Source organism: Vidua macroura, chromosome Z (assembly GCF_024509145.1).
Source record: "Vidua macroura isolate BioBank_ID:100142 chromosome Z, ASM2450914v1, whole genome shotgun sequence".
NCBI classification, from domain to species: Eukaryota; Metazoa; Chordata; class Aves; order Passeriformes; family Viduidae; genus Vidua; species Vidua macroura.
Window position 1 is genome coordinate 35,272,367 of NC_071611.1, and position 12,735 is coordinate 35,285,101.

The window sequence follows — 12,735 nt, forward strand, 5'->3', positions numbered from 1 at the left end:
ACAGGGCCTCAAGGCAGGACAACAACCAATGCATATTACAAGCACAAACAGACTACATGCTTTGTATTGCATAAGACGACAATGACCAAAGTAAAATCAAGAAGAAATTAAAACAAAAAATCTGGGGTTCAAATTTTATTAGAAATGGAAAATCAGTATTTTGATGTTATTCTGATCACTCAGTCGAATTTTATGCAGAATATCCAAGTTTGTACTTTAATTTTGCTATAACAGATTAAATTTGATAATAAAATACAATATATATAAGTTTGCCATGCAATTTAACTTAGTTCAAAGGTCAGTAGTTACCTTTCCTCTAATGTTATTATTCAAATAACATGAAACATAAACTCATCTTTTAAATATAAACTGATGATTTTTTTTTCAAATGGGATGAATGATTTCATTAAGTATAGCAATATCTTTGGATTGTCAAATTTCAGACACACTGCAGGGGTCTGGTGGGATGGGGAATACATTAAATACCATCATACCTACAATCAGCAATCTTAAAACCTGACATCTAGACCAAAATTTTTGTTTAGACTCTGCATTCAGATGAGACATGCTAATACTTCCACTGGCTGATTCATCCTCTCTAAGACAGGTTTCTAAGGCATGAGGGACTAACTGCCCACACAGACTCTACTGAGACAAGCTATTAACTAGAAGAACTATCTAAAATCAGTGTATTACACAGCTACAGGGTGGTACTCATATCCCCCACTGTGCTTTGCAATGTACTGTGTTCCTGTTTCTCAATCCAAATGTAGTATAGGAGAAAAGCATACAGCATAAAATTCTGGCTCTGTATTCTCAAGTAAACAGAAGAGGAATTCAGAAAATTAACACAATAAATGGTGGATCTCACTGTGCTTTGCTAGTAAGTAAAAAGACATGGCTGCAAAAGCAGCTAAGCTCATAAAAGCAATGTCAGCAAAGTTCTTGCCTGTGGCCCTGCACCTGCCTTTCTCAGAACTCCGGCACTCCCACAGGCAGTCAGCTGCAGCAGTGGGAACTATGTTTGCCACCTTAACCTTGTCAGTGATGCGGAATATATATTCTTGTTACTTCTCATTTCTCATTGCATGCTGCTCTGCACACTTCACGTTCTCATATTTGCTGCACTTCTTTATTTTTTAAATTACATTTTGATAGGAATGTTCTGAACACTAACACTGCTTCCTGCTATCACAAATGCATACTTTAAGATTTGTATATTAACAAAAACAATTGAAGTAATAAACCACAGACAAAAAGACCAAAGTCAAGGGGAAAAAAGTATTGGTATTATGAAATGCTTATTTGAATGAACAGAATAGAGCTTATAGTTAGAACTGTCGGACAATATATCCTATAGTAATAGCTCATTGGGACAGATTTTGCTAAACAGGACTGGAAATATCTATTCCTTTTCCAGAAGAAGAGTTCTCCCACAGATAAAAGCATGAACTGACAGCCTGTACTGCAAGTCTCCAAGGCTGGGCAAGTTATTATCCAAACTGAGTCTGACTTTGACTAAAAATATATCTGAAGTTGACTCTCGCATGTGAATGCTTCCAAATCTTCAAAATCAGTTGATTCTTCATGAGCTTGACCATTTTTCTCTCATGAGGAAAGTTTACTCACTTAAAAATTCTTTCAAATCTAAAGATTTCCAGAATTCACATACTCGTGTAGAAACCAGAAGCTGAAAGGGGAATTACCATGGCCTGACTCTGTAAAGCTGCACGAAGAAGGGCATGTTAACGTGCTGCACAGGTCTGTGCATGTCTTCATTATCAGTCATATCCCATCTATGCAGATGATGTTTGATTTCAAAAATGAGGGAATCACATATTAGAAACTCTCAATCTTTATTCCTTAATCCTGGTTCCCAGGGGGAGCAGTTGCATCTCAAAGGATATCAGGAAAATAAGTTCCCAAAATCAACCTATGCAAGTTTAAATTAGATGCCTGTGTCACTAAGAAGGGCCCAGCCAAGCAAATACATGTAAGCCAAATTTCAAATCAATAGGACTCCTCTCAGCAGTAGAACTGAGCACATGCAGGGTCAAAGATTTGGTAGTGAGTAAGTGTCTAACCCATGGCTCAGACTGGACACCACAAAAGGCACAAGAAGCATATAAAATTGACCAACCTGGACCATTTAGGTACTGTGTAAGTGAACAGTGCAGTCGCACTATTATAGGCTCTGTGCGAATTACATCCCAAGCCACAGCAATCTCCTCCTAGTTTAAGACAAAAAAAAAAAAAAACAACAGACATCATTAGCTATCATGAGGAACTACTGCTTTTTGTCAGTCTACCTTAAGGTTGCTATAAACACCATCCAACCATTTACCCAGTTGTTTAGTACCTACTCCAACATCATCAGTCTCAGGAAAAATTATGGCACGTCAAGACCCCCTGAAGATCAGTGTCAGACTATTTCCAGTTCTTGAGTGAGCTCATTTAAACCAAGCAGAGGTTTATACACAACACTGCATGTACAGTACAGGCAGACACATTCCCATCTACCAACAGGTACTGCTTCAAAGCTGAGAAGCAAAGGAACAAAAAAGACAGAACAATAAGGCTCAGTAACTGTCTTATGTGCTGTGTGGACCTGGTAATAAGACATATCTGCACAGAAGCTAATAATGACCTTAGAAGTTCTCATTTTTGTTCTTTATATAGAGGCCAGGAAGTTGCTGCACAGATGAGGTGAAGGAGTGTGAAGCTGAATGACAGCATGACAGCTAGAGAAGCCATGCTGACAGCCAACAAACAGCACTACTGTTCCTTTGCCAGTCAAGCCTCTCTCTAATCAGTGTACAGGAGCACTCCTGACAAAGTCCTCTTCCCTTCAAGACTGTAAGAAGTGCTTTCCCCTGACTCATGTCTAGGTTAACATAAAAATAACGGTGTTTCGTTTATATTTATTAAAACATTTACCATTCACAAAAAATGTTTGGAAGGAAATACACACATGACAAATAAGAGCCTAATACAGCATTTTAATAATGTGGTTATAAAACGGAAGAAAACCTTTCCACCATGTATATCAATCAATAATGTGAAAACCACTTGTGGAGATCAAGTCTCCAAAAAAAAAGGAAAGTATCAGTCGTTGTCTAGAGAGTCTGATGTGTAGCAAAATTAAATGGGTATTAATGTTCATTATGTAATTCTGTGATTAGATTACTTACATCAAGAAAGCTTACATCAATATGTAGATCAATATCTACATCATCAATGGCTCCATATTCCCTGAAAGGAAATAATTACATTACATTAGAGCTCTTTAAGATACTCCTCAATCCAGGAGTACTTACAACATTGAAGATTTTATAAAGGATTATCTTATCTGTAAAATCAGAATAGTTATAAAATACGCATTTGCATAGATTGGATCAATATTCCCAAGGTGACTGTCTTCTGCACTTAAAAGCTTTTTTCAGAGGATCTTGCTTAAACATGCTAAACCTTTTCCACTAATTCCCCTAAAATATCTCTCCATTGCTGCTATGTATTTCTGCCTCATGTATTGCAGAGACGAACAAAGAAAAATTAATAATCACATGCTGCTCCCATTTATGACACAAGAAAATCTTGTTAATTTTCAAGAGTATTTCAGGTTAAGAGCCAGTAACCTAAGAACAGGCTTCAGATAAACCACTGAAGACAAGTACAACATAGCCTGTTGTACAACATGCCATAGGATGGCATGTTATACCTGGGGAATTGCTTCATTCATTCAAGCACGTGTTTGTCAAAAATAAAGACTGCTCTGTAATGTATTCAAGGCAATAGTTATCTTTTCTATCTGTTATGTGCAGTATTGCAAGATTCGGATTTGACAGGTATTTCATTACCATCTGAAATCTTACATTTAAACTGCGATTTTTCTACCTCTTATTTTCTGACTCACTCTGATTGCCCTCCCCCAATGTACTTGAAGACTTCTGAAAAATAGAGCTACAAAATAACCTAAACAAAAAACTGTTTTCATTTATATTACTTAAGTGGACAATGTTGTAAAAGTATTATGACTCAAATTTTCACAGATTAGCTTCCAGCCACTAGGATGTTTTTAACTTTAAAACTCCATTTCTATGCTTGTTGTCACAGTGACTTCCATGCTTTTCTATTAAACTTGACCAAGTGCAGAGCAGCAGTTGTACATAAATCAGTCAACAAGGCAGTTTTGAAACAGTAAAATGTAACTGTTTCCTACCAAAGTGACCTCTCAGCTGTGGCAGGGCTGAGTTTGCACTGGAAATCGCTTGAGCTCTTGTGCAGTTTGGGAGTTGGTGGAAGGGAGCCCCTTCCACCAAAATTCAGCAACCCAGTGGTTCTCTCTGGTCAGGGAAAACCCAAGCTCACTCTCTAGATCAGGTCTGTCCACACATGGCGCACACAGGGCAGGACAGGGCTGTATTATAGGAGATTTCCCAGCCACCTTTGGTGCTGCTTCAGTGTCACCCAGAGGTGAGGTGACACTGGAGCAGGTGCCACACAGGCACTCGCTGACCTCCTACAGCTCACTGAAAACTTGGCTTTGAAACAGGGAAGCTCTCCACTTACTGAATGGCTTAGCCACTACCCTATGCAATAGCGGCATCAGGATTTTTTGTTCACTTTCTGGAAGATCCAAACATTGTTATGGTGTCTTAAGTAATTTTTATGAATACAGGCTGGTGTTACTCACAAAACTGAGATTCAAAAGGCTCTAAACAAGAATAATTTTATAAATTAAACTGAGGAATGGTGAAACTAATGGAATAGAAAATTTAGTGAAGAAAGAATAAGATAAAAATTAGTTTTAACTGTGACACTTCCATACTCACTTGAAATTGCTTTGCCCTCATCCCACTACTATCCTAGAAGATGGATTTTAGACACATGATGCTTACTCTAGTTTTAATTTCCCAAGCTGACATGAGGAGGAAATCATGTTTTATTCCAACACCTGCATCTTATGATCTGCTGTCTACAATAGCTTCATCAACACATCTTGATTTTGAAGCTCCCAGAGGTTCTCTGCCCATAAATAAATAAGCAAAAGATCAGCTGGATGGATCACTTTCTCAGGGCTTTCGTGACCAGATTTCTAAGGGCAGTGGTGAAAAGCATGCAGGTACAGAAACTTTACTTTTACATATAAAACTGACTCTGACAGCGAGAGATTGCTGAAAGGAGGGTCAACTGTCTAGGAAATACCCACTCTCAGTGGATACTCTTGTCAGACAAACTTCTCTCTTCTTAGAGAAGTGGAGCTGCACAAGAAGGATGAAACTGAACGCTTAAAGCTGTGGGGTGTATTTCCAAGAATTTGCAAATATTTTCAGCTGCAATATATTGGATAAAGCATTAAAATTTTACACATGCCAAAAGCAGCTACAGGTGCCAGTTTCTACTAAAGTGAGCTCAAGGGGATCACAGAGTTTCCAGTGAAACAGCTGATTCAGTAAACTACATGCATTTAGGTTGTCAAAAGGTTACACATAATGTTTCCATTTTAGGATCTTGAAGGAATTTCATAGTTATCAGTTTAGCTAATAAACAGGTATTCATTTCCTAAATCTATATAAAACTATTCAGATTTTGATTCTCCAGGTTCTTGAAGTGCAATGAATTTCCATTTAATTTGAAAAGGTATAGTAGACCATAGCTGTAGGTATGCTCTCTCTTCTTCTTACTTGGTTTGTATGACAACTTTGATATTTTCCTTGCAATGCATCTAACAGGTCTGTTACCTCTTACCTCCTGTTATTTTTATGCAATTATTAAGATTACATTGATGGAAAATGAAGTTATAAAATATATGAGGCTTATTAAAATATATATGCGATATGCACTATGGCAGCATCATGTACATTCATATATGCCCAACAGAATTAGTGTGTAATTACTCTTAGCAATTCACTTCTGGCCAAGGTTCTACTACTTCCCTGTGGAGGATCCCCACAATCTAAAAACTTCCCTAATCTCTGATCAAACCCTAGCTTCTTACTGTCTCTCACATGGTGACAATACAGAGCATTTGATCACTTCTTCTACCTACAAACAGCTTCTTTTTGGAGAAGAAAAACTGCTATTGTGTCTTCTCTCTCTCTCTTTCTCCTAGACTGGACAAATCAAATTCCTTCAGTCATTCCCTAGGGTAAGTATTCATTAAATCTCTTATCATTCTTTTTGTTCACCTCCAGGGCAAAATACAGACTATGACAGAAAAAGAGTTTAACAAAGGTTTAGAGAAATGTTGAATAGTAATTTACAAAAAAACACAACTGGCTGACTAGAACTGCAAAAGCCAATGATGTTTTAGAACAGGGCTGTTCTCAGCACAGCTACTTGTAACCATGCTGGACAACAAAAGAATCTCCAAAAACCCAGCACTGATACTGGTTTGCACACTACATGAAGAGATTACCAGAAAAGACTTGTGCTTTAGCAGTCAGGGAAGGTCCATATAGTATTCAAAGTCCAAAACATAAGGGTTCCACAATACCGAAAGGCCAGTGCGATACCTGAGAGATACTGCATTAGGTCCATAGATCTCTCTCACTGCGGTTAGATCAGCCTCCAGCTGTGGGTGCTTGTGAAGTTCACCATCATAGCTAACCTGTTGGGGAAAGAAAAATATCTTAGAGGAGTTCTGTATTTAATTTCTGGCACCTGATTTAGACTATTTACTCTCTGTAAAATTCGTGGCATTGAGATTCCTTAATGCCGCACTCAGAAGGGACAAGTTGAGGCTCTGGAGCCACCTCATCTGCTAAAGTAGTAAGATTTTCAAAGCAGGCACCTAAGCCTTGAAGTGTTTTGAGTGTTTTCTTCCTGTTTGTGGGAAGAGAAGCTGCAAAGGACTCATCCATCAGTCCTATTTTATTCTGGGACACTTCTGTATTTTAAAAATGTTAAGTAGGATAAGAATCAGATGTCCTCAGCTTTGTCACCCGAGACCAACCACTACAGCACAAAGGTTTGCTCGCTCTTGTTTGTTGCCACATTCTCATATATGCTAGATACAGAATGGCTTGGGCACAAGAGAAGCATTAAACTATTCTCTATACCCAGCACCTCAGCATCTAAATTACTTTTTTAGCTTACTCACTGGCTACATTCTGCCCACCCACCAGTGCAATAATATCAAATTAAAAAAAAAATTAAAAGAATACTTTCCCATGTTAAGTATTACACCAGAGAAGGTATAAAGAAATACACATCTAGACAACAACCCCCCCTTTCTTTTTTTCAAACTCTACATGAAAAATGGAAAAAGTTATGTTTGTGCTTACACCAAGAAGGAAAACTTGTGAACTGGTTTGGCTGGACTGTATGAAGTCAAAATAATTAATATCCTTCTATCTTTTACAAGTTCCAAAATACCTCTTTGGGCACGTAACAATCTATTCATCATCTGTCTCATCTGCCTATTACTAGCTTCTTCTCAAGCAAAATTATCCTGATTGTGTGAACTTAAATCTATGTCTTTAGTATAATTAGAATGACAGTAATTCTACAGAAATCAATGAGCTCCCTAGATTTGAATTCAGAAATGAGCGTAGGATTTGGTCTGTAGCTTTGACAAATTCAGAGAGCAAAGCAGCAGAATGCAATTTATCCCTTTAGACCCGCCCCCCCCACACAAATACATATAGATATAGATATAGATATAGATATAGATATAGATATAGATAGATTAGATATAGATATAGATATAGATATAGATTCCATATATACAGGAATCCTGCAGAGAATCCTTGTTATTCAGCCCCATCCATACTGCTTCTTTCATTTGTACACCCAAATCTATAGGAAACCAGTTCTATGACACTTTCAGCTCTGATACTTAAGAGATGCGCTTTTCATTTCAATTAAGCATCAGTAGTCCTAAAATAATAATCAGATGATCACCTTTTTACATTTGAAAATCAGCAGAGAGTAATTTGATTAGACTTAGACTTAGAATTCTTTAAGTATAAGGCACAAAATTCTTCAGCATGGCATTGACATTATTTTTTAGAGATACCAATGATATTCATGACCAGAAGGTTATAAAAAAGTATCCTTCCTTTGTTTGGGCAGGGCATGTCAGAACAATTTTCCAAGTAGAAGAGCACGGGAAGAAAATTGTTACTGTAATTTTTTTCATTTTAGGTAGGGGGAAACCAATCCTTTTTACATGCTTATTACTCAAAGAAGAATTCTTTAAAGATGCGTAAATAATTGCTGTCCTGCTTCCAAAGAAAGCACAGCAATCATTTCACAAATTGTAGCTGTGGGGCACTTGCCACCTTTGTTGGTCCTAAACCAGATTTTTAAATCAGTCTTATATTTCAATAATTGTAAAATACAAAAGGAACATTATGCAGAACACTACACTGCTCAAAATAATGTTTTTTCTAATCTATTTTCTCATGGTAAGAGGCTATGAACTTAAAAAGGAAATAAAGCAGTACTCTGGCAAATTTTAAGAACAAGTATGGTACTTCCCACCCCTGAATTAGTGCCACAGACATATTGATGTATGCAGAGGAAGCTGTCAGGGTTTTGTATTTCTACATTTTCAAATATGTCTTGTAGCTGAAGCACAAGAGACATGCAGAGAGAAAGCCAAAGGCAGTAGTATTTCTGTTTTCATCTCCTGTTCTTATTTGCAAATGTAGAAGATAGAGATTCAAAGCAAGAATTAACAGAGTTGCAGAAAAAGTGAATATAAAAGCTAAAAAATTTGGTAACTTTGCTGTGACTGAAAGGTCTATGTTCAGAAAGTCTCCGTTTTTAATCTGAGACCTTACTCAGATTATTTGACAAAAGGTTGCTTTTTAGAAGGAGATTAAGCGATTTACAAACCTAAATCCCATTGAAAATCAATAGGTCTTAGACTATTGAACTACTTATCTACTTTAAAGTATTTATCCATTAAATCCTTAGGGAGGATTACAAGCAGGTGCCTAGGAAGTGGATACAAACATTTAATTTATGAGCAAAAGGTTGCATCTTTTTTACACTGCCCATCAAATGCCATTTCCCAGCTTCCACGGGCCTTGTTTCATCAGCAGCAGCTCTCCTATCTTTCCAGCTGCAGCTTAGAAAATGCTAAGAATTATCCTGACCTCCATCCTTCCTAACTCTGTTGCATACAATTACGCTGGCATCTCTTCCCTCTATTTGTTAAAGTCAGTATTTCTGCCCCCTCTCTCTGTGGGCATGACAGACACTCGTATCAAATGAAGGAGCCCACCTTGCTTGTTCCCCACATATACGGTCAAATCTTTTTTTCTCCCTAATACACCTGGTGCTGACTTGACAACTCCTGCAAACACTCTGCTTGAAAAAGGATTGCTCTTTTCTGTCTTTCAAGGAACTTTGCTCATTACCTGATTTCCTATTTATTTTCTGAGTCCCCAGTATTACTTTTTAATGCTAAATGTCTTCGTTTGACCATGAGATTTTAAATTAGACATGTCATTTTTTCCTCTTTTTAAATACACTTTCTGTGATGTCTTCTTTTTTTTTCTTTTTCTTATTCACTGTATTTTGTATATGGATATTTTATATTCAAAATAGTAATAATCAACTGATATTTTATTTTTATTGCAGACCTGATTTTTTTTTGCTAGTTACTATTCCTTCAGTTAAATGTACTATGTCATAGCAAAGACAATGCAATATAATCTAGTTTCCATTTTAATATAAGGCACTTAAATTCTAACCAGTCTTGACTATTACACAGGTCTTTTACGCCCTGCAAAATGCTGTATTGTTATCTGTGTTCATATCTCACAGGCAGTGCTAATTTTTATTAATTCATTTGGGCACTGCCAGGCATCCTTTACTAAATGTATCAGCCCTGGTTCAAGAAATAAGCACTCCCAGATGTCTTATGCCTTTTCCTTCACCTTGAGGTTACTGCCCTTCAGAGTTGAAAAATGAAGCGAGTACACGTGACTCATCACTACAGGACAAGATCAGAAGCTTTTTCCTCTCAGGCAGATTAAAATAAAACATCTCTCTTTGCAGTGAATTATGTATATGGTCCTCCCCAGCACTCCCCAGCATGGGGCTGTAGGAGTTGGCAGCTGAAGGGAGGCAATTCCTGCAGTCATTTCTAAAGTGAACATGAGTCAATTCCCCATGTCGGCTATTTCAAAAAATGAAAATAAATTATTTCAGTTCCACCTTCAATATAAATTTTAATAGCTTTTCAGGGGCATGGGGTTGTTTTGTTTGTTTGTGGGGTTTTGTTGGATTGTTTTTTTTTTACTGTACAGCACCTCAACATGAATTTTGTGTGCTAACCCCACCACACTGTTGGCTCTGTAAGAGAAGAGGCTCAGTGATGTCCTGCTCATCAGCATCCCACGCTCTCTGCACCGACCCACCCTGCTGGCACTGCTGGCGTGCTCCTGCAGCCTTGGCTCTGCACCCAGGGCACGGATGGCTTCAGCCTCAAGGCTGAGGTAAGGGACAACCTTCATAAACAGCGACCGTAATTCACTAAAATGTTCATAGAAATAAACAGTTCTAATAAACATAAGTGAGGAATGATTCCTTGGGGCAACATTGAGGCTAAAAAATAAGAGAAATCTGAATAAAGAGACTAGCATAGCAAAGCACACTGCAAAAGAAAAAAAGGCATGAAAAGATTTTATTTCCCAATACACAAGAAAATGTAAGAATTAATTCTGCTGAGGGAACAAGAAGGAAAGGCACAGAGCAGTACAATCACCTAAAATATGCAGCATTTTCAAGGTGAATTTTACTCTAGAGCTCAGAAAAAGAATGGACTATTGCCTAGACCAAAATTGTTTTGTAATAACGATTTTCACCATAAAAATGCAGTGCTCTTTATTTTAAAAAATGGCAATTCTCCAGAAGGAAACAGATTTGGATCCAGCCTGGCTTCCCATTTGTATTAATAATGAGGTAAGCTTTACAGAGTCAGTTATCTGTTTCCTGGAAGTAAGCAAGTAGTTTCTATTTTCAAGTTTTCTGGAGGGTATTTGCTTTTTTCATTCTTATAGCTTTGCGAAAGTAAGCAAAGTAATCTTATTTTGAATATGTTATAACTTTGAACACATTTAATATTTCAATATGCCATAAAATAGTATGTACATATATACACATGCCACTCTACTCAACAGTGAAAAAATGTAAGAAATTAAATATTATTATAAATTTGCAATGGAATGAACGTAAGAACTCTCAAATATTACTTTCTTGGAACTTGCACAAAAAATTTCCTGCATTACCTGTCCTCCATAATAAAATTCCTCAGAGTCATTATCTCCTTCAGAGTCTTCTTCAACTGTGCTGCTGTGCCGTGACTCCTTAATGGAAAAGGAAAGTTAACAATGATAAAAGCAGTATGTTGACCTTGCATGTATAGATCAAAATGAAACTACAGGAATTATGCTTTTACAAATAAGCTCATGGCATCCTTTCTTAAAAGATCTTTCAGTATAATTTTTCCAGAGGGCCCATTTTAAGAATGATGAAATATCACAAGAAAAAAACATTTAATACAGGGTGTATAAAAACACCTTGAATATATGCTGGAGAAATAATACTTGTGTGGTTAGAAACACAGCACTGTATTTTAAAGAACTGGATAATTCAGCAGACTTTGGGGGGATACTTCACTCTGTGCTTTTGCTACACAAAGCATGACTTTCCCACCAAGACTGGTTCTGGATGGACATCTTTTGGTGTGTCAGCAACCTACTACAATTTTATTTTACTTTATTCTCAGAATTAAACCCTAATAGTTTCAGGAGATAATCCAAGTCCAAGCATGGAATAACTTATGTTTCCTTCTGTGAAAACCTGACACTCTGCTGCTTAATTATTATTTTTAACAGAAGTTCCACCCTGGTGCTAGGAAAATTTCAAACTTAATTTTCTGAGTAGCTCTTCTCTGAGACAGTGAAGAGTAGGGATTAGAGAGTCTTATGCTTACCTAAGTAAAATCTGCTCCAAATAGGCTGCTTTCTGAATAACATTGTCAAGTAAATGGAAGTGATCCTGGTACTGACTGCAACTCAGCATGAGATGAAGTTTTCCCAGCACTAGAACTTTTACTTATAATTATATAATTGCTTGAGAGAGTAATTCTTGTTTCCCACATTGCATGTGTTATTTCTATGCCATATGGTGACTAGTAGCCCCTAAAGAACACCTAGTAAAATCATCATTCTTCACTTCAGCCTGAACGTAATGTATTAACCACTTTTTTCTTATTTGTGTCCTACACACACATGGCATAATGGAACAGAAATCAGAAATATGAATCAAAAAAGTAGAAGTTACTCCTAAATTCCATAGCCACAAATATCAGTATGTATGTACACTTATAACCAATTTCTGTGGTCAGACACTGTAATCCCATTTTTCTACCTCTGCCTCTAAATTCCTGCTCTATTCGCTGTATGTATGCATATAGTGCAAAAGTGTATTTATCCAATCTCATGGCGACTTCTGGCAAGACATACAAAATAATTTCTACTTTTACTTTACTGAAAATAAATAAAATAACTTTAGTCTTCTTCATCTTACAATAAAATTACTTCAGAGGAAAGTATGTTTCAAAACAGAAATCAACTGAAAAAAAATTCCACACAGAACTCTCACATTAGAATAGTGACCAACCCATCATATCCTAACCAACCTTAAACTGTCTAGCCAACAGAAATAATCAGTGTTAAGAGACTTTTTATAAAGGGGTTTTTTTTTTTCAATACT

At 36.9% G+C, this 12,735-nt stretch overlaps 1 protein-coding gene across 2 annotated transcripts in view; it reads right to left on the reverse strand.

The window, feature by feature from the left end:
- Positions 1-12,735, reverse strand: part of PARP8 (poly(ADP-ribose) polymerase family member 8) — a 118,276-nt gene that overhangs the window by 41,818 nt on the left and 63,723 nt on the right. For both annotated transcript variants that reach the window (XM_054003346.1, XM_054003345.1), the window contains exons 6-9: positions 11,247-11,324; positions 6,516-6,610; positions 3,192-3,252; positions 2,141-2,231 (exon numbers count right to left, since the gene is read on the reverse strand). In XM_054003346.1, the coding sequence (XP_053859321.1) occupies positions 2,141-2,231; positions 3,192-3,252; positions 6,516-6,610; positions 11,247-11,324 (325 nt within the window). The remainder of the gene's footprint in view (positions 1-2,140; positions 2,232-3,191; positions 3,253-6,515; positions 6,611-11,246; positions 11,325-12,735) is intronic.